The 23,256-nt window shown below is 42.0% G+C and overlaps 1 protein-coding gene across 1 annotated transcript; it reads right to left on the minus strand.

Annotated features, from left to right (window-relative positions):
* Positions 1-4,063: 4,063 nt before the first annotated feature.
* Positions 4,064-12,489, minus strand: LOC128732347 (uncharacterized). The gene is made up of 3 exons (XM_053825594.1): positions 12,410-12,489; positions 12,162-12,355; positions 4,064-6,156 (listed from the first exon to the last, which is right to left on the minus strand). Exons 1-3 carry the CDS (start codon positions 12,487-12,489, stop codon positions 4,064-4,066), a joined length of 2,367 nt encoding a protein of 788 aa, XP_053681569.1.
* Between the last annotated feature and the right edge of the window lie 10,767 nt (positions 12,490-23,256).

The following is a 23,256-nucleotide window of genomic DNA, read 5'->3' on the forward strand; positions in this document are numbered from 1 at the left end:
GAACCCTTACAGTATTGGCAAGAGATCGCAATGGAGAAGCAGAAAATTAAAGACCGCACAAAACGATTGTATACCGAAATGATCGAGTCGGAATATGAAGATGATGATGCTTCTGACTGGGACAGCGACGATAGTTCATTAACTCCCTCAGTGTGCCTGGGCTTCAGCGACGATGAAGATACATTTGTAGGAACAGACGGTATTTGACATGTAAAACTCAGCAAGGAGTAAAACACGAGCGGAAATAAAGAAAAAGAACCAAGAAAAAAGAAAATGTATAAGAGAATTATAAAAACATTGACCCCATCCAATTAAACACATCATTTAGTATAATAGTCATGCCCACACCTCAATGCCCTCGCATCTACACTTAGACTATTATTTATTATTATTTATTACATATTATTTTCTCTCTCTTTACATATATCCCATATCCATCCGGGGAGGAACGACGGAGTATGACTTAACGACCTACATCAGAAGAGAAACTGAAGAACAACGACAAATTCAGGTGGGGTGAGGAAGCACAGGAGTATCAGGTAAACCCTACAAGGTTAAAGGTAAGAGAAGGTAAAGTACTTCAGCGAGATCGTAGCAGCAATATATGCAAGAGTTCAAACAAACGCTAGAATTATTAGAAAGTCCAATAATTCTAAAAAGAAGGAAATTATGCTAAAATCAGTATCACCAATTTAAAGCCCAAATGTGTTTCCGACTCTTAAACAAGAGAGAAGAGTCATCCCACTACAGTAAACTTATTTTATTTTCGAAACCTGTCTAAAGACAGTACTGGCCAACCAGTGTTCAACCGGCCAACATAGGCTAGTCCGTCTGGAGTACTGCTCTGCAAGATAGAAGTTAAAATTTAGTTTTTGGGTTGAGCCTTGAAAATCAAGCTGCCAGGCAGCTCCACCTCAACACCCCACAAAAAAAAACTTGAGGTCGTCTGCAAACGAGAGTTGCGAACCATTATGCAGGTAGTTGACGTCATTGAAATAGATAAGGAATATTAAAGGCTGAGATGGCTACCTTGAAGGATTTCTGAATGAGCAGTAAACGATCTTAACAGATGTGGCGATCGGATAGGTATGGACGGGACTAATGCAGCCACGGGCCATCTATGCCAAGCTATTCCAGTTTCAAACACGACAAGCTCAAACAGTTTTGAAATCGCATTAAGAGCAGAGATTCCTTTTATGCACAAAAAAACATGTATGCCAATTTCCATGCTAAAGGAAAGACACTTGAGTTAACGGAAAAGCTGAAAAGATGATTCATTGGAGCAGCGGCTAAAGCGTGGATGCTTTAACGTCCAAGTTTCAACTTCGCAGGGGCCGTTCTAACCTTCACTTTCTCGCCGGTGGTGAGGTTATTCAACGACTGGCCAAGGAAAGGAACACACTCGATCGCGGTGGATATTTCTGCAATCGTCAGACTTTCATCAGTAAATACACTGGAGAATTCCATCACGAATAGTTCACAGATCTGCTCAAGGTGGCTCGCCGTTTTATCACCCAGAAACATACCCGAGGGTAGACCGTCATCTTTCCGTTGCTCGTTGACATAGTTCCAACAAGATTCAGGGTTTCACTTCTCAGGTAGCTCCGAAAGCGTTGATCGACAGGTAGTTGCGGAAGGGGTAGAGTCCAGTATTTCGAAAATTTCTTCAGAGCAGCTTTCCTTTTGGATTTGAGACGACGTAGCATAGTGTTTAGCCAGGGTATCTGGTTCTGAGTGGGAGCGTGGCGGTCGATAACGTAGTTCAAAATATTAGAGAAGGTCGTAGCGTCAGTATTTATCGTCATTATCACAAACCGTGCTGCTATTTAACACATTTAGAATGACCTCGAAATCAGTATGGGTGAAATCATACAAAACCGCCGAAGGTGCAATATTTACGCTTTGGAGTATTTGATGACTGGTAGTAACTAGCAGACCTGGATGATAGTTAACATGCTTGACAAGCGAGGAAGGCGCCATCGTCACTTCCGGAGCCTGGCTGCGAACACTAGTAAAGCATCAGGAGTGGTAACAATATCAGGGGAATAGTCAGGAGGTTAATATATAGCACACAAGAATAGCCTACGGTCTGAGAGTTTGACATTTAGTCGGATAGCTGGAACTCGAATCTAAGATCGTCGGTTTTACGGAAACTATGGTCCGTCTTCTACTGTAGGGCTCTGCAATAGAACTGCAGTCGAAGGGAGCCCTAAAGGGACTGGTGGAGTTAGCGCCATTGGAGGGACAGAAGATGAGCCAACGGCGGTGTTCAACATTTGGAGTAGATGCTGGAGCGGGAGCAATAGGGGGCAGCTCTGCTATACCGCTGAAATCGCGCGAGCAACGTTGAATTCCTTGAATACAATTTTTTGTGGTCAAGTAATCAGGGTTCAAGGCCGCATTTTTGAAAGCCCGCTTATATACAGACTTACAGTGCGTTTACGGCCAGGTTTGGGGAGTATTTTCCATGAACCGATTTCCTTGTATCTCTCGATGGTACGAAAGATGAATCTCTCGTTTATTCCCAGTGATTTCAGCTTCTTTAAAATATCTCACAGTCGAATTTTTTTTTCACTTATCAGCAGTTCCCTTTGTTCAGTTTTGAAAAAAAAAGTAAAAAAGTAATAAAATCTGTTATGAGCAAATATGAAACGTAGAATCGCGTATCTATTATTGCTGTTGAACTAGATCCGACAGTAAATCTATCACATAAAATGTTGTTTACGGTGAATTTTATTATCTGCGAATTTTATAAGTACAATATTGTCGACGCACTACGGCCCCTAATTTAATAGAGAAAATAATTGGGCAATTTCATGCTCAAATGTTTACGTTGGCATCACTCCATATACACGTCCGTTTCCTTGGTAACGTACAGCAACGACGGTCGTGGATTCGGAATTGCAATCGAAGCAAAGTGAAATTTTTCCTGTCAATTCAAGTGAACAGATTGGACAAAATCATTATAATATCTTACTAAATAACTGTTCGGGTTGTAAATTAAAGATTTCTGTGCATTAAGTTAGGTTTCGACGGCGCGGCGTTAAGTTAAAATCGACGGCGAAAAAATGAAAATATGGCGATGAATTTTATTTGGGCAAAAATCTCAGTATTTAGTGTAATTTATGGCTCATAAAATAATAGAACCTATCCAGCTTTTTACGAGCCATAATGGCGGACGTGTTCGTAATATTTGAACAGCGTTTTTGACATTTCCCTAATACATCGCACGTTTGCTTTCCGTACATTCCTTTAGTTTTACCGTGAACACGCGGAAAGAAAACGAGTGACGTATTAGGGAAATGTCAGAAATGCTGTTCAAATATTACGAAACCGTCCGCCATTATGGTTCATAAAAAGCTGGATAGAATACAATGTTTAGTGCTTCGAGTTGCAAGATCTTATTACGGCTAGCAGGTTGGTTGAACTAATTTTATTTTTTTGTGATGGTTTCCCGAGTCTATGAGAGCATGTTGGTACACTGAAGAAGGGAAGTGCCACTAACTGCCATAAATGTACTCTGACGACCTTTTCGTTAAGGGTCAGTGTCCCACAGTCTGCTCATCTCCGAGAAAGCCAGCCTTTCCTATATCGGTGGATGGCTTCTTTACTTCGTTTATCGATGAGGGTGGCACATCTTCGTTGCTGGAGACACCCATGTGGTCACTTCCTCCGTTATCATGGTCTTCCGCCTGCACGCCAATCAGGTGTTCATCGTAGTGATTGTTAATCTGCACCTATTGACATGGAAGCTGCAAAAAATCCTTTGAAAAGTGCAGTTTTATAAGTCTTCTTCAATCATGCTTCAGACCAGTTAATCAAATAAGACAAAATTCACTTGAGGAAAACCATTATAAAACCTGATAGAATCTGCAATATTCCGCGGTATGACCCTAAATTTTTTGTCCTATAATTTTTTATTTACCTGCCATTGCTGATTTGCTGGACTGTTCACTGAACAAGAATCAAACTTTAGTCCCCCGTACTTCATACTTGTTAACGTTTATTAAACCACACACAAACTTACGCTAGAATCCATTCACTTCATTCATGGGCCGCCCCGTCAGCCCATATCGGGTGCCATCATGGAGTCGCGAAAGAACATCGACTGTCGGTTTTCGCGCAAAAACTCCGACGGCCGTAGGTTGCTGGTGTACTCGACACCCGGAATGATTTCCTCGCGTTGCCGGGTGGGCTTCGGTCTCAGCACCGGATGGATAGTGTCTCGCCCCGGCCGGTCCGGTTTGATTCGCGGCAACGATTTGGTTAGGTAGTCCGCCGGTGGCAGAGGCGGCGGAGCCGGTGCGTCACTTTTCTGCGTCTGAAGACGCGGCCGAGCAGCAGCATAGCCCGGTTCCGACTTGACGGTTTGCGATGGCTGCGATCGTCGGACTAGCATTGGAACTGGCATTGGATTGGGATCGTTATTTATTGACGACGCTGGTGATTGACGCACGGGTGATGGTTTTGTTGGCACCGGAGGTTGAACGCGTTCTTGGCTGTACTGTTCGTAGTATTGCTGGCGGGCTAGTAAGGGAGGACCTGGTCGGTGGTTCATTTGGCTGCTTCTACTTGGTGGACGTTCGGGACTGTAATCGTCACGGGGAGGAGGATTGAAGGCACGTTGTTGGTAGGGGTTTTCGGAACGTCTATCAGAACGGTAATTATATTGCTGCGGCTCAGGGGATTCGCGAGCTTGCTGTCGATAGTGTTGTTGCCGGGAAAGAATGTAGTTTTGCTCGTGCTGACGCTGAAGTTGCTCCTGCAGGTATGGATCTTCCCGATCCGATGTCGGTGAGACATCGCGGTCCATCACTTGCCGTCGACTGTATCTGGACTCGGGGAAATCATTGTATGGGCTGCCCCTACCCGTACTTTCGTCGCTTCGGTCATTGTATCGAGAAACAGCAACGGCCAAATGGCCGTTTCGGGTACTCAACTGTTTTTCTTCCACTTCCGGCGGCTCGGAAGTGATGCTTTCATCGTACGCCCTAACCATCGGTTGACGGTTGCCACTGATCGGTACCATCATTCGGGCGAATGCGAAATAGGACGTCATTCGGGCTAGATCGGAATTGATTTCGGCAAGTGATTTCTTGAACGTATTTGGCATGTGCCACAGTACTATCACCTGTAAAATGACACTTAGCACGATCATTGCTATGAAATGCGCCGCAACAGTTACGTAATCTTCAGGGTGATAAAAAGTACGATCCAAGACGGAGAAATATTGAATCAATGCTACTCCCAGCAGCTCTAGGATCGAACCCACTGCCAGGATTGATTCGTTAAAGTTCAACGGAGACAACTCCAAAATGTTGATTGCTGGGATAGCTAGAGACGCTCCAATGAAGGTGTGAAACACAATCATCGAAGCTCCAATGTGGATATTGCCCATCACGGTATAGTAGAAAGATACGGCCAGAATTAGGCCAATGGTATGCAGCATAGAAGCCACCAAAAACACTATCTTTGCGCTGAGAATAATCATACAAAGTGTACCTATTAGTGAACCCAAAACTAAGAACCAGAAAATTACATAACCGATGGAATAACTCTCGAATATGCTTATACTGTAAACCATACCGAGATGCAAAAATATATAATAGAAAGCTATCAAGCCTTGCAGTTTGGTAAAAATCATGTAAAACACCCACAGTTTGTGGTAGTTGCTTCTGTTCGTTTCGCCACCGGCGACAATCTGTTCCGTCGAAGAGTTCCACTGCTTGTGGACCGCTCCACCATTGGCCGACACCGTCGCCACGGTCGGAGCGGTAAAATTATTGTATAAATTTCTGCCCTCCGTACGATCGCCCATCAGTTTGCCACTCTCGTGCGCAATGTCCGTATCGAAGTCCAACGGTTTCTTGTAGTTAACGATTCCCTCGCGCTGCAGCATCTCGTTCAGCGCTACCATAATGGCAACGGCGACAGCCGCACTTAGCAAGCATATGGCCATGATCGTGTCGATTTCGTCGTCGGACACGAGCAGGCAAATCGTTGCGGTCGCTCCGATCCCGGCCAGGAACCAGAAGTAGCACAGCGACATGTACACGGCCCGCCAGCGGGCCGGTGCCCGGATGTGTATGTAGCTGAGACCGGGAATCAGCGTCAAGCCCAGACCGCACGCGCCCAGGTAGATAGCGGGAATGACGTCTGGAAGAAAAGTGAAAATGTTGTTACTCGGAATGGAACTTCTGCGCTATGGAGGTAAATAAATGTTAGTAATAAGTTTGAAATGGACTTCCTATCAGCACCACCGTCGTATAGTAAAGCTAGTAAACAGTTTGCTATTGAATAATTATCGATTTTGTCTCAATTCTCTTATCAGTAGGTAGGTACTAGCAGCACGGGCTATTGTTTTCGCTGTTGGCACAATTTGATAAGCGTTGCACTCTATGTTAGTCGCTAATCATGGCCGACTTCGATTTTAAGGATGACATTATGATGATGATGACATAGAACATAGTTTTGTTTGAGGTAAAAGACCAAACAAATAATAACATGGAGTTTTAAACATTTCATAGATAATTTAATTTGTCTCAAAAAATGTAATATTTTTTCATATCAAGCTTCCGGTTGATCAAATCCGAATTTCGAAGCCTCCTCGTTTAACTTCTGCCATCAGATTCTGCCACAGCCACATTGTTCGTCGCAGAACATCTGTTTCTTTCAAACCGTTTGTTGTTTTCGCCGGTTTTTTTGACTTAGGACTACGTCTTACGGCAAGTTAATTTTGAGATAGGATGTCATTCCAAAAAGTCGAAAAATGCGAGCGTCACGAAAAATGATAGGTTTTGAGCGCTAATAACTCAACGGTTTTCCGATCAATTTTCAGTATTTTTGTACCAATCGATCGGAAAATCTTCTAAGAATTGACTCAAATGAAGAAAAGTATGGATTCTGGATGTTAAACTATTGAAAAATGGAAAATAGTGAACCTATGTTTTACCAGAATTCTCGCTTCGTGATTGGTTGTTGGAAATGACGTCATCAAAGTAGAAACGCGTTTTCACGCTTCGTCTTATAATTCAGTCAATTTTCAGTAGATTTCCAAGATATTTACACCAATTGATCAGACAATCGATTTGGAAAATATTGAAAATATAAAAAACTGTTTATTTTCAATACTCGTCATTAAAAAATTGAAAATAACTCTAACTCGGTCGTACTAGAAATTGTCGCTTTGTGATTGGTTGGAACGAGAAAGTTGATGGTAAGTTCCATTTAATTCTACTATAACAAAGTTACAAGAGAATTAAATGGAATCCTACCCTTTCTCGTTGATTGCTAATTGGCTTGAAAATTCCTTATTGAGGTGTACCACCAACGGCAACACGAGCGGTGACGCAGTCGTGCACGCCAGCAGTTCCCGGTCAGTCGTATTCATCGGCTGCTGAGGAAAGGAGAGTACGCTGAGCGTGTGTTGAAGCTGGAGCACTCATTTCGCTGCCTTGATGGAATATCTGGCTGCTGAAGTTCTGGAATTGACTGGAAATATGCTGCTCGCGACAACAAAACGACCAGAATTATCGTCACATGCAGCTGGCCATCCGCAACGATGCAGAGTTGAACAAATTGCTGTCCGGTGTCACCCCTGCTCAGAGCAGTGTCTTTCCGAACATCCAAACTGTTTTGTTGCTACCCAAGAAGACGGAAAAGAAGGCTTAAATTTCCAACATATCACGTCGAAAACCGTTCTTTTAAGAACAAAACGGAAGGTACCAAAGCAGCCAACAAATATACCAGCTCGGTCAAGCGTCAACGGTTTTCGGTAAATGATGAAACCTAGGACACTTGGAACTTAGGGCTTTTTACTCGGTTTTCTTTAGCAACACAAATTTATCCATCACCAATGCTACAGTAATAATACGTAACGTAATTTTTCTTTGGAAGCAAACGGCGAACGGCTCACTGGTATTTTTGCTCTTTTGTACAGACTGAAATTGAAATGCTCTACTTTATTTAACGTACATGATAGAATGAAGGACCATGAAAAATAGACGGGACCGATTCTTGTCGCTTGCTCTGGTACATAATACGAACGAACAGCATTATTCAAACGCTAGCTGAGCTACTGCCAACATCTTATTGGCATCTTATTGTCTGGACGCGACAAAGGAAGAAGCATCAAGGGCAAATGAAAGTCATGCTCGACTCGTGCACGTCTGCAGTTCCCGATCGGTCGTGTTCACCGGCTACTGAGGAAAGGAAAGTATACTGAGCGTGTTGGAGCTGGAGCACTCGTCTCGCTGCCGTAATGAAATATCTGGCTGCTGAAGTTCTGGAATTGGACAACAAAACGTCTAGAATCCTCCCACGTCACTTGCAGCTGGCCACTTGAAGTGGTATTTAATCGTGACTCAGAACCATACATGAACGGCTTCATCGATCGCATAGCTGCTGAGGCTTTCCGGTGGTCCGTTGCAACAAGCCGTGCCTGGTTTGCGGTTATCGGTATTCCAATTTACCGAACAGAGAATTACGTTAAGTGCGTTAGTGCAAGTTTATTGCAAGCTGGAGTTATGATAATCAAACAATCGGTCCTTTTAAGGGCCGCATAGCGATTGAAGAGTTTATTATATTTTCTTGCCCAGTTAATACCATAATCACACAGGCAACAAAGGAAAAGTTGAATTTTTCGCCGTTGGGGACAACTAACAAATGACGGAAATAAGTTTTCTGGTCACAGGCGACATTTTCTGCGACTTTCAAACGGTCTGCAGGTTGTAAATGCTTTATTGTCAGTGTTTTTTTTTGTAAGCCGCAGAAAAGTTGCGCAAAATTTTCGAAAACTCGCCCGTACCGTCTAGCGATTACCAGAGGAAAAGCACTATTCAACGTAGAAACAGATCATAAAAATTTATTTACTGTTTGGTTTAGTGTGACTTGGTTTCGTTTTTATAAAATATATTCAATCAATTCATGGATATAACTCCAAAATCTGTTGAGGATCGAATGTATACAATATGTTACTACTTTGATAAACGTTACGTATGTAGCTTGTCATGAAGAATCGTATTATTACATACATGGATACATCCTACTATCGCTACAAAGAGACTTACGTGGTCCTACGTCACCCATGCGGTCGTGTCTTGTGCACAACCCATATGATTTTATTAATCGATTTGTATACAGACCATTGAAAATCCGGTCTGGCAGAATTATTAACGTATTATTAGTGTTCTTTGCATTGAAAGTTGGATTTTGAACACACTTGTTCTGTCACACATTTGTAGGTGAGAAAAGTTGCCAACATTTCATGGGAAAAACCATGAATCTTGGTTGATTCCTATTTGAATTCTAATGCTTACATAGGGTTGTTATCGACGCTAAGAATAATATAAAAATAGTTTCTGTAAAATTTGTAGCAACGTTTTACATCACTCACATATCTGTTTTGAAAATACGGTGAAAATAATTTACAAAATATATTTCGCTTTTCCGTAATTTAATCTAACCCCGTCAAGCGCCTAGCGGGGCAAAAGTTCGATTCACGGACGAGGCAAAAATGGATAGCTAATTATATACAGCCTTAGGCACTATATTACAGATACTAGAAGAATGGAAGATCTGCAGAAAACTGTGTGCTCTACAGATGTTGGCCGAGGAAAAACAATGTGTTTCCACTGATGAAACAAAAAACCAACGTTTTGAAAAGTTTCGATCTAACGGAGGCTGCAATACACCAGCCCAAAATAGAAAAGGTGCAAATTGAGAATATCCCTTACCGAAACATAACGCAGATTGAAGATAATATGGTTTTGTTCTCGGTTTTGTTAGCTACTGCTGGGCTAAATTCATGGATTCTAGCTTCGAACTTTTGCCCCGCGAATCAGCACTTGATCAGAAGAAAGAAGAATTTATTTTGCAAAACACTATTACCGCAGATGATTTATACTTGAATGTGAAGACATTAAGTTACTGCTTCACTATGAAATATATTATGTTGTTGTCCTTCTTTATATCTCACGAAAATTGATGACAACTTCAAACATATGCCCCGCCCTACTCTACTATTTGCTTTTCCTACAACTGGTACTGGCGTCACTGCCAAATCAAATGACAGCTCAGATTTGAGAGTTGTAATGATGGGAAATGCCTATCAAAATCTATAACGATTATTGATAAAGTTTTCTTAACGTTAATAATCAATAACGATAATATGACAGTATAAGCAAAAATACGTAAGAAATAGAACAAAAATGTTAAAATAATAACAAGACAAGAAGAAGATTTCACTTTAAACCCTTCAATTTTCGATATTCTTCCGTGACGATAAAGCTTGATGGTATTATCGATATAAGACTACTAGCGATATTATCAGTAGCACACTTTTTTCTTTTATTCGGTCTCAGTTTTTGCCTTTTTTCGTTTTTCAACTTCTTGTCTATCTGGTTTTTATTTTGCGTCTATTCCGTTCTTTCTCTTATTATGTCATGCTTTTCCAAATTTTCTGTCACGTTCTGTTTTACTCTTTCATCTTATTATTTTTGTTTTTCCGCTATCATTTTTATCTTTATTATTTTTTTCTGCTCCGTTTTTCCTGTTTCTGTTTCCGTCTCTCCATTTTTATGCTCATGTATTTTATCCTTTTGCATTCCGTTTGTTTTTTCCTTTTTTTGTCCCTTTTTTAATTCTTTTCTATCCAGTATAACCTCATTTTCTTTCCCGTTGTTTTCGTTTTATTTTTGATTTTTGATTTTTTTGAAATGAGTGAAAAGAAACTCATTTTTCTTTTTTTCTCACCCGTTCTTCATATTTTTCTTTTCAGTCTCCTTGCTTTTGCTTCGTTTTCTCTTCCATTTTTTCTTCTTTTTCACATTTTTCTCTTTCAATGTCTCGTTTTCCCTCCCATTCTGTGACGATTTTTCTTTCCTTTTGCTTTTTTACGTCAGTTAGGGCATTGCAAACTATTTTTAACCTACCCCCTCCCGTCGTTTGAAATTGGTTTTAAAAAGTTGGGGGGCAAAGTAACCCGAAAAAAAATTTACATTGAATTTTGTAGTAGAAACAATGCGTCTACAACAGGTTTTATTGTGGAAATTGAAACTCATGGTAAATTTATTTTAAAAGTGTCTCAAATTCCAATTTTATTCATATTTTTGTTTCTTATTTTATGCAATAGAATTGGCCATATTTTGTTACAAATTTGTATGTCTTTTTGATTATATATAAAAGGACGATATCATTTATCAATAAATGAAAATTTTTGTTCGCGAAAAGATATATTTTTTTTATTATTAAGATATTTAACAACACGTCCTTTTCATGGTAGAATCTTCGGGAAATAAGTAGACATTTTTAGTATAAAATCAATTATCTGTGCACTGTAGACTAGCACTACTCGCTTAACAGTCCCATTTATGTAGGAAACTCCATAGAAGCTGTACCCAGCTAATCAGCAGCTAAGCATTATCATAAGCAGTAAATCAATCGCATATTAGCATATCTGGCATTTTATACGGCACGTTGCTGTATATTAGCTTTTCAACTAGCTGAAGCTGTTGTAAATTGGCATGCAGAATTCTATTTTAAATCTTCTTGTCGGTAATTATCTGGTACAAGCGTTGTCAGCATTATAAGAGGGTTAGCAGTAATGTAGCCGCATTATTTGCCAAAGTAGCATTTAAGTAGCAATTAAGGTGACTTAAATTTCTATTGGGTTGCACGCAAATACAGTTTGCGGTCTCTTCTGGAATGCCACAAGGTAATCATTTGGGACCAATAATTTTCATATTGTACTTCAATGTTGTTAACCACGTACTTAACAATTCTCTTATTGTTTTTATCGGAGATTCAAAGATTTGAAGGTTGATGCAATTTGTCTTCAACGAGAGCTTGGCTCAATCCAACCTACGTTAATCCCAAAACAGCTCCATTATTTCGTGCGCCCGTATTCGTCAACCTTTTGTTAATTCTTTTTGTAAAAAAACAGTCTTGATTTTATTGATTAGGTTATATTGCTAATTAACGATTTTGTCATGCTGATAAGCAGCATGCCATGAATGAAGAGTAATTTTCTACTAAACTTGTTGACTTGTGGACCCGGTGAAAGAGCAAGTAATCCGACTGCTTAGCTATAGCATTCCTATCTTAGTGTTAGCACTAAATAAGCTGTGGTCTTAGTCTAAATAATCAAGTCAGAAAATACTTACCATTGACCAGCACGAAGATCAGACCTGCGGCTAGGTAGAACAACATCGCCACCAGTTGCAGGTAAAAGTGCACAAACTGACACTTGCGGTAGTTCAGTTTCAGGCCATTGGTTAGCGCCACCGAGATGATCAGCGTGATGATTGCCACAATGAACGGCCAGTACATGGTCTCCTTGTAGATGCCATCATGAGCACTACCGTCGGTCTCGGTACCGTCGTCCTGTATGACAGGTTGAATAGGGAGCAACGGTAGCATCAGCAGGTAGCCGAACGTCAGTCCGGCTGGAACGTAGCTCAAACCTGCTGTCACAATTGATATGTGTTCCATGTTTTCTGCTATTTTTGAGTCTCACTTTTTTGATTCGTTTTTTTCTTTTTTGCGTCGTCAATTTTTGTGTTCAACACAGCAAAAACACCACACTAATTACAGCTCTTCCAGCAGACGTTTTCTTTTCTCTAACGTAAGGTGTTTTTATTGCACCGACATTGAGCTGTTGAAATTTTATTGATTTTTATTGAGTCATATCAATTGACCAATGTACCTTATCTATCTAACAGATTCATTGTTAGCTAGCACAGGTACGATGATAATAAAAGTTACTGTTAGATGAGCAATTTGATTCGCTTTATCCTTTCTGGAGGAATTCTTATGTGATTACGACACTTTTAAATAATAATGTACGATTTGTAATTTGTATCTAGTTAGCACTGATTGGAAGGTTAGTTGTCTTTTTATCCAACCTAACCTACAACTAGTTTTCCTTTCACATTACTGTGACAGCAAAATCATTGTAATTATGTCCAATCTGATTCTAATTGTTATCCTGAGTTCCAGCAGTTCACGAAACTCAAGTAAGTCGTTTACATAAACACTAGTTTCTTGAAAGCACCCTACTCTGTACCTAGTAGCACTTTAATCCATTCACCAAATTGTGTTTTTTTCTTCTTTCCAACTTAGAATTGGTCAGCGGCGAATCGCCTCTCGGTCAGAGGCACCTGCCCATGGTCGTGGTTTTCGAAGAACTAACAACCGGCCTATTGGATCGTAGTATCATCCACGCACCATCATCGACTGAGTCCTTATCAGAGCCGTGTCGTGTCGTCGTGTCGCTCCGTTGGTTATCGGCGCACCGATGATAGTGTGGAGTGGTGGAGCTCGTATTGAACCCAACCGCTACGACTGGAATGTCCAGAACATCAGTCCCCATCGACGATGGTAATGATGATTAATCAGTCCCAATTTTGGGGTTCATTCGAGGCATTCGACCACTGAAACCATTTTGAGTACTCTAAACCTTGATGCGCTGCGCACATATCGTTCTATTCCTACATACGGCATCAAAAGTGGTCCTAGAAGATAAGACACACGTTTGGCAATTTGCTTGCTTTCAAAGCCCGCGGGGAAAATTTTCTTATCGGCTCTTAACTGATGGTGAGCCATGAGCACGCTCTGATAAATCTAATTGATACCCGTTCGACGCTCTGTATTCCGAGCACTCGAAAGCTCTTTGAAGCGTAATGGACGGGGATGGAATCTGATAGGTTCTCAGAACAAGGACACGTATAAACCACAAAATTTGCGCTCCACGCCTAGTTCTGAGGTAATTCTGAGCGAGAAAATGTTCAAATCGAATGGTAATCATCCGTTTGTCTGTGAACTTTTCGTTTACCGGATATAGATTGTGTTCCACAGTGACAACATGTACTACACTGTTGTTACCAAATATTTCTTTTCGTTATCATCACAGAATAGTGTCAATAACTTTGAATCACGAGTATGTTTTCAATTCTCATAATCAATTGGTATGTAATTTGAAAATCCCTCAACCCGACAATAAATGCACAGGCAGGAATTTGCCCATTCTAAATAAAGGCGTTTACAAAAACGACATTTGTATTATATCAAGTTCGATGGCGATTACGATCTAACGAGTAAGAATTCGAAAGCGTTGGAATTAGGGTTGGCCAGACCTGGCTACCCTGGCGTGCTCAGGCTGAGGCATGTGCCCCACATTTAATAAAATATTAAATAACAAGACAAAACAGAACAGAAAACAAAGGCGAGACTGGAAAAGAGAAAAAAGGGTCTGAAAATGGAACAAAAAACACGAAATACGGAACAGAAAACAGAAAAACAAGAGAAAAATGAAGACTTGCAAGGGTGAAATAACGGAATAAGAAACGAAGAGAAAGAGGAACAGCTGACAGCAAAGAAATGACAGTGAAAAGCATAGATAAATAGAGGGAAGACAGAACAGAAAAAAGGAAAGAAGAAAGAGGAAAACGGGACAAGAAAAGGAAAATGAAACCAAAACGGAAAAGAAGAAGAGTGAGAGAAAAAAAGAAAATCGACAAAGGAAAACGTAGAAAAGAGGTCAAACGGGATATTAGAGATGAAAATTGGACACGAATAAAGAAAAAAAGAGTAAGAGTAAGTAGTGTAAGTGTGTAAGATGTAAGATGAAATATGTCAATCCTAATTTCAAGTAAAACATCGTGTCTAATTTCGTGCTCATGTCCAAGTGCAAGTCTAATTTAATGTCTAAAATCACGTTTAATTTCAAGTCCAATTTTAATTCTAATTCCTATTTTAAAGCATTGAACTCAGAATTCAATTCTAACTGCTAGTAAAATTTGAATTCCAATTTAAAGTTTAATTTTAAATGTATTTCTATGTCTATATTTCAACTTCAATAAATCGAATAAATCGGGTGTCCCCCCTTTCGCTTATGTCTGGACACGCTAGTGCCTTGCTACACCGCTTTAGTCGATTATCCGGGCTCCGAATTCGTCATCGCATATAATCAGTACGCATTTATGGCACTTTGCAATCAATCAAACATACCATCCGATCACCACCATCGTTTTACAATCGTAATCCAATTTCCCAATAAAAAACAATACAGCAGAGCAGTGCTATCTTATCAGTCGTATCCGAAAAGATACAACCCACCCGAAACGACTGCCAAACCGGCCTTCTCGGCTAACGAGTTAAGCTTTTTGTCGTTTGTATTATACGAAGCGTTGTTAATCGCAAAGTATCTGTACAATCCTTTTGTAGGGTACTTCAAAGTTCAAAACGGTTTCGTTTAACTATAACATTGTAAGTCGCATTGCAGTTATAGTTGCATACACAAGAATTTCCCCAACTTATCTACAATAACGGTGTTGTTTAGATATCCAAGAAAAATGCAACACGTGTTCCTAGGTTTTTTTCCTATTTCCAACAATTTGTTTTAGATTACAGCACCGATGCATCTTAATTCTACATTTTGCTGAACGTTCTTTCCAAAGATAATGTGCTTCGATTACATGATTTGTCATCTGTTCGATTCAGCTCCATCAAAAATTGAAATAGTAGGTGCCCTCAAATGAATGACTCACATCGCTGAGTATCGCCCCTAAAATGCTATAGACGATAATAAATTTACTGACATCATTTGATAGCGCCCGCTTCAAGTTCATTATCCGTCAAGCCAAAATTATGTTATCACAGTTCTTGCCAACACAAATCAGTTCAACAAACCCACCGACCAACGCAAGGCGCTGGCACAAGTTCTCAGCTACTCTCCAACCAATGGACACGAAACACATCACCCGATGCAATGCAGTTCTGGATCACTGATCCGAGTTTGTCCGGAAAACCGTGTTCATGCAGTATTTACCATAACTGATCTCGTTGTAAAGTCAACTAAGATAAGATGCGTTGTACTCGCGACCTTTCTACAAGATCTGTCGGTTAGTTAAAATTTTGTTCGGAATGGTTAGCTGTCATGAAGTCCTCCTGATAATTCCATATGGAACCTTGTGCTATCAGTGACAGCCGGCGTAACAGGATCTGGACCACCAATCGACCACATCGCGTTTGTTTGTGATTAGATTTCCTCCCTCACTGCCATCACATTTCAGGTTTCGTTGTGTAGCCCTTACGAGATTGGTTCACCCTGACGTAGAACTTGCTCTTGTCATTATCTCATAGTATTTGTTCTGATGCTTCATGTCCTCTGTCGCTTTTTACTCCTCAGGATCGTGGTCAAATGGTCGACATTGGTTGTCGGTGTTTGGCCAATTTCTTCGTAGGGGCAATGCCCAGATAACTTTTTCAATCCCTTTCTTTTCCCCTCTTGTTGGCATTCTCCATCAAACCAACTCATCATCATCACCTCATCAACTAACTCAATGGTTCTTAGATTGCGGGTTAGCTGCCTAATTTTCAGTGGAGAAGCTGACTTGCTAGCTCGAGAGCTACATTGACTCAGAGTGGAGATCGCTGCTATTCAGGAAGTTCGATGGCCAAATTCCGGAGAAAGGGAGTTCCGCGCAGTAGACCCTGTTGCGTGCACTTCTTTCAAGTATCAGCATCAGCAAATTCTACAAGAAGAAGATAAGCCCCGTCTTGTCCGGTGGAGGCCCGTAGATGACCGTATACGTATGTAGAGAATTAAGGGCAAATTCTTCAACCACAGCTGAATAAACATATTCGCACCGGCAAATTATAAACTAGACGATGCAAAGGACAAGTTCTACGACAGATTCGAAAGGACCTATGAAGGGTGCCCAAAACATGCCGTGAAAATCATCATCGGAGATGCGAATGTGCAGATCGGGAGGGAGGAATTCTTCCGTCCTGTCATTGGAAGACATAGCCTTCATCTGTTGACCAACGATAACAATCTGAGGTTCATAAATTTTGCCGCGGCCTGAGGAATGGCCTTTTGTAGCACCTACTTTCCACATCTGAATACTAGAAAACATACCTGGAAGCATAATTGGTAAACGGCTGGATAGTGCGTGAAACAAACCCTAATAGTGGTTCTCAGGCTCTTGTCTAGCAAATCCTATCCCTACCTTCTCGTGGTTCGGTGGAAACTAAGGTCGTATGGTCTATGGTGACAGGGAAGGGGGAATCATCGTCCTCGTGTCAGTGTGGGATGCATAACAGTACTGTCACGATGGTCCTCCGGCGACACAGGGGGTTGGTGCAGGCCCTACAAGCTATCCGTAAAACATACTGGTACAGGAAGCCAATAATGTAAATAGGGACCGGAACAATCAGCATAGACTAAGGCAACGAAAACGGACTAACGATTGGAAGCTTGGAACTGCAAATCTCTCAATTTTCTGGAAAGTACCCGCATCCTTTCCGACTTATTGAGGGCCCACAAGTTCGACACTGTAGCGCAGAGGATTAGAGGCCGTTTCATCAACATTAGCATTATCAACGTGCATAGCCCACACCTAGGAACTGACGAGGACGATAAGGACGCTTTTTACGCGCAACTTGAACGTGAATACGACTACTGCTCAAGACATGACGACAAAATCGTCATCGGAGATCTTAACGCTCAGGTTGGCCAGGAGGAGGAATTCAGACCGGTTATTGGAAAGTTCAGCACACACCCGCTTACGAACGAAAACGGCCATCGACTCATTGACTGCGCCGCCTCCAAAAATATGGTCATACGAAGTACATTCTTCCGGCATAGCCTCCCATATCGGTACACCTGGAGATCGCCATAACAGACGGACTCGCAAACCGAACGCGTTTTGATTGATGGAAGGCACTTCTCGGATATCGCTGACCTATCGTGGCGCAAACATCGATTTTGACCACTAGCTTTTGATAGTTAAAATGCGCCACAGACTTTCCGTTTTTACAACAGACCTCATAGTCCCTAGACAAGTATTGGCGCTGGCATCGCTGGATATTTGCAGGTTATGTTGTTTTGCAATTTTCTGTACTACAAATGTCAAATTTGTTTACATTGAACTTGTGCAGATCAATATTAATCATATACAACGTTGATAGATTGAACACACTTGAAGATTTTTCTTGCAAAAAATGGGTCAGGAATACTGATTAGTCAGCTGCAGACGTGGGTGCTAATAATCTAAACGGCAAGCGGGTCCAACGGTATCCTTTTACTAGTCCTTTCGAAATGGATTGAGTCCTGAATCGATGCGAACAAACTGCAAGTATGCTTGCGTATGCTTTCAATTGTCGAGTCGATAACGACCTGCACCACAATTTGCAGCAGATTTTTACCGGTTAGCTGATACATACTTTTAAACCCGACACACCACACACTGACTGGGACAGATTCGGCAGCTAATTTCACACAAAAATAAATATCCGAAATGACAATAACTTCGCTGCTCTAGCCACCTATTTCACTGTGACAGCCGGTAACTCTGTAGGCTGCAGATTGTACTTATTCCAACACCTGCAGCTGCTCCCGGCAACCTCAGCGATTTCAAAATGAATATGAAATATATTTAAACACGGTCGATTGTTTGATAAAAGGGATCCGTTACTGTTTCGCAAGCACCGACACCGGGCAGTTGTTTGTACCTTTTTCTTTTTGGTAAACGTAAACACACTTTTGACACTTGTAGCTCAGAAGTGCTGGCTTCTTGCTGGAAGATGATTTTCCAGGAATACAATGGGAACACTAGCGCCAATACTTGTCTAGAGGTATGAGGTCTGTTATTGTTACCAGCATTCGGTACCGTCGCCCGTCACGATACAATTTGAGGACGCGCAACGCATTGACACTGCGCTGCCGGGTGAGGGAGAGCTAAAGGAACAGCCCCTTTCGAGGACTGCTGGAAATCTGGGTTAAAGCAGCGTTGGGCGTGCCATCGGATTCGCTGAGAGGAGTCGACATAACGGCTGGTTCAACGAGGAACGTCAGAGGATGTTAGATGACAAGAATGCAGCGCGGGCGTCGATCCCGTCAAAACGTGATATAGACAGAAACGAAGACAGCAAATCCACTTTTTCCAGGGATAAGAAGCGTCGTCTGGAAGAAATGGAGTGCGAGGACATGGAACAACTGTACCGTTCACAGGAAACGCGTAAATTCTACAAGAAGAAAAAATTGAACGTATCCCGCAAAGGCTTCGTGGCGCGAGCCGAAACATGTCGAGATAAAAATGGAGGGATCTTATCGGATGAACGTTGTGAAGTGATCGTAGCCATCAAGCAGCTCAAGAACAACAAGACAGCTGGCAAGGGTGACATTGCAGCGGAGCTTACCAAAATGGACCCCGGATAGGTTGGCTACCTGTCTGCACCGGCTGAAAGTCAGATTCTGGGGAACAGAACAGCTACCGGAGGAGTGGAACTCCCTCCCCAATATACAAGAAGGACGACAAGTTGGAATGTGAGAACTATCGAGCGATCACCATTCTCAACGCCGCCTATAAAATGCTTTTTCAGATCATCTTACGCGAATACCAAATCCCTACGCACCACCTATTCATATAAATTTCAAGGCCGCCTACAATAATATCGACCGTGACGAGCTATGGAAAATTACGGACGAAAACGGCTTTCCCGAGAGGCTGACAAAACTGATTAAGGCCACGATGGATGGTGTTCGGTGCTGTGTGAGGATTTCGGGCGCGTTATCAAGCCCGCTTGAAACGGGAATTTCCTGTCTTCTGTTCAAAATCGCGCTGGAAGGTGTTATGAAACCTACGGGCTTTAACATGCAGGGTACTATTTTCAACAAATCTAGGCAATTTGTCTGTTTCGCTGACGACGTGGCTATTGTCGGAAGAACGTTCCAGGCGCTTGCTGAGCAGTATGCCAAACAACGTAAAGCAATAAAACCAAGTATCTGTTAGCAGGAGGAGCCGAGCGCGATCGAGCTCGCAAAGGCAATAGTGTGGTAGTCGACGGGGACGAGTTCGAGGTGGTGGACGAATTTGTATACCTCGAGTCGTTGATAACGTCGGATAACAACTGCAGCAGAGAAATACGCAGACGTATTCTTACGTCTTACCGGAGGTCGTGCTTACTACGGACTACACAAGACCCTAAGGTCTGGTAAACTTCACCCACCGTGCCAAATGTACCATATACAAAACGCTAATAAGACCGGTAGTCCTCTACGGGCAAGAAACGCGAAAACGTGGAAACGTGCTCAACGGGGACTTGGAAGCACTGGCCGTTTTTGAACTTCGTGTGATTAGGGCCATCGTTGGCGGTGTCTGTGAGAACGGTGTATGGAGGAAAAGGATGAACGACGAGCTGGCGCAGCACTTTGGCGAACCCAGTATCCAGAAAGTTGCTAGAATGCCGGACAACAAACCCGCAAAAATGGTTTTCGCATCGAATCCGGTTGGTACCAGACGCAGATGTGTGCAGCGTGCTCGATGGTTAGACCAAGTGGAGCATGACCTAGAAAGTGTGGGACTGTCGAGAAATTGGAGACGCACAGCCATGGACCGAGTTAGTTGGCGGAACATTATATTGCAGGTCAAATGCTGAGGGACGGCGAGCTATAGGATAAGTAATTAGTACCTGGAAGCATCCAAAAAGAGGACTCCAACTCTCAGATTGATCATGTCTTGAAAGACGGTCAACACTTTTCGGATGTCATCGAGGTACGGTCTTCGACCTCTATCTCGACCACTATCTCGTCACGTGTAAGATTCGCGTAAGGTTGTCAAACACTGCGAATGCTCGCACTGAGAGGACAGTACGTTTCAACATCTAGCGAGTGACGGCAGATGACATGGCAGCAGAATATACCAGAAAGGTTGCTCAACGAATCGCAGAACAGCTGGTTTGAATCCGAATGTCCGAGAGTGATAGATGAGAAGAATCAGGCCAGCAAACGGATGCTTACTGCGGCTACACGTCAGAACAGAGAAAGGTATAGAGAGACTAGAGCTGCGGAAAAAAGAACTAACCGTCTAAAAAACGCGAGTACGAGGAGCACGTGCTCACCGGTGCAGAGGAGAGATTCGCCACAAGGAGTTCTTACAAAACGGTGAGGTGCAGGAATTTTGCCTTGATGCCTATGATGTGCAATGATAGTGCCTAGCAGGCTTCATTCTACGTTGTTTGCTCAGTAGATGCTCATTTGACTACAGCGCCTCAACTAAACAGAATTCGAAAAAGTAGTGTAAAGGGCAACCGTAGAGCTAATTATTATCTACATTATTGTTGAAGAAACTATTGTTCTATCTTTCGTACTTACGGCGCTATGGGGCTGCTACCTCGTTGGTAGCCAAATGAGCGCTCTTTTTGCTACCTACGGGGTAGCAATATTTACAATAATTTACAATAATGTAAATATTAATTAGCTCTACAATTGCCCTTTAAACTACTTTTTCGAATTCTGTTTAGTTGAGGCGCTGTACTCAAATGAGCATCTACTGCGCAAAAAACCGAGAATGAATCCTGCCGGTAGGTAACCTGCTTACTGACAAAACGACGAAACGGTAACAGCCAGATGGAAGAAGCACTTGTAGATGTTGTTGAATGGAGAGGTAAAGGGTAAACACGAAGATCAGAATTGTGAGCCATGGCCAAACTGTGGTACCACCAACACAGAATGAAATTAAGAAGGCCATCAGTGAGCTGAAAAATGGTAAAGCTGCTGGAAAGAACGCCCAACAAACATTTTATTTGAAAAACAGTTTATTCAACCATTATACAGCTAATATCCAGTAAACAAACGCTTGTTAAGCTGTTATTCAACAAAAATGTTTGTTGGGTAGTGTTTCGGGAGAATATTGTCAGAATCTGGGAGGAATAACAAATTCCGGAGGACTGGTTGGAAGACCTCATCTGCCCTATATTCAAAAAAGGACGACTCGAGTGTAAAAACTATCGAGGCATTCCATTGCTCTATTTTGCCGGTAAGGTATAGCTTTCGCGTATCCTGTTCCGTAGACTGAGACCGTTAGCGGAGTCTTTCGTCGGTGAGTACCAAGCAGGTTTTCGTGAGGGTTGCTGCACGATGGATCAGATGTTTATCCGACGTCAGTTACAAGACAAGTTCCGGGAGTAAAACTTGCAGATTCATCATCTGTTCATGGACTTTAAGACGTATACGATTCAGTCAAACGGAATGAGCTGTGGCAGATAATGCTAAAACATGGTTTTTCCGACGAAATTAATTTCGCTGATTCGTGCGACGCTGGATGGGTCAAAATCATGCATCAGAATAGCGAGTGAGACCTCGGCCGCTTTTTTGACGTTGGATGGACTGGAACAAGGGGATGCATTCTCTAACCTTCTATTCAACACTGCTATGCTTGAGAACCTGCGAGTGCTCGAAGTTTTTGAAAAACGAGTGCTCACAACGACAACGATCCCAGCCGTATCCCACAACCGAGAGAATTGGAGAAATTTTGTTCATCAGGTTATGTCTTAGGAGGGCAGGTCAATTAACCCCTCTAAGGTCTACATCATTTTTAGCGCCGCAAAATTCACTAAAATGGCCATAACTTTTTTATTTTTCAATATTTTTTCACCAAATTTGGGAATTTTGCCGAAAATATTTTCTATTTTCATAATATCTATATCAACTGTGGACATATCAGCTACTTTGCCGCAGTTATGAGCCATGGTGCGCGCCATCCGGATCCGGGGGGACACTATGAATCCGGAACCGGTTCCCGTAACGGGACATTTCAGCGTCAGTAAAGCATGTCGTGTCGCATATCAAAAAACATCAGCATTCGACAAAATAGCGATTGGTGATTATCTCATGTCTCTCAGAGGCCGTATGACCGGTTCCGGGTCCGGGGAGGGTTTCTTTTCTGATTCAAGCACAGAACGGATTTCGGAGGAACTTGTCCGGGACCTGGAATCGGCCATATGGGGACCTGGAAAGATATGAGATGATCGCCAATCGCTATTTTATCGAATGCTGATGTTTTTTGATATGCGACACGACATGCTTTACTGATGCTGAAATGCCCCGTTACGGGAACCGGTTCCGGATTTATAGCGTCCCCCCGGATCCGGATGGCACGCACCATGGCTCATAACTGCGGCAAAGTAACTGATATGTCCACAGTCGATGATATGTTTTCAAAAATCAACAGATTTCAAACAAATTTTAGATATTTGGCAACTTTATCTAAAAAAGCCATATCTCGGTCCCCCAAGGAACTCCGGAATAACTCCGGGACCATATGGCATATGGCCATTATCTATAGATATTATGAAAATAGAAAATATTTTCGGCAAAATTCCCGAATTTGGTGAAAAAATATTGAAAAATAAAAAAGTTATGGCCATTTTAGTGAATTTTGCGGCGCTAAAAATGATGTAGACCTTAGAGGGGTT

The sequence above is a fragment of the Sabethes cyaneus genome, chromosome 1 (genome assembly GCF_943734655.1).
Source record: "Sabethes cyaneus chromosome 1, idSabCyanKW18_F2, whole genome shotgun sequence".
NCBI classification, from domain to species: Eukaryota; Metazoa; Arthropoda; class Insecta; order Diptera; family Culicidae; genus Sabethes; species Sabethes cyaneus.

Excerpts from the sequence above, each read along its gene's own strand:
- LOC128732347 (XM_053825594.1), bottom strand. The coding sequence starts at position 12,489 with ATGGAACACATATCAATTGTGACAGCAGGTTTGAGCTACGTTCCAGCC. Across the intron at positions 12,356-12,409 it reads GGCTACCTGCTGATGCTACC|TGCTCATGATGGCATCTACA; the intron begins GTTGCTCCCTAT and ends GACCGACGGTAG. Across the intron at positions 6,157-12,161 it reads GATCTTCGTGCTGGTCAATG|ACGTCATTCCCGCTATCTAC; the intron begins GTAAGTATTTTC and ends CTTTTCTTCCAG.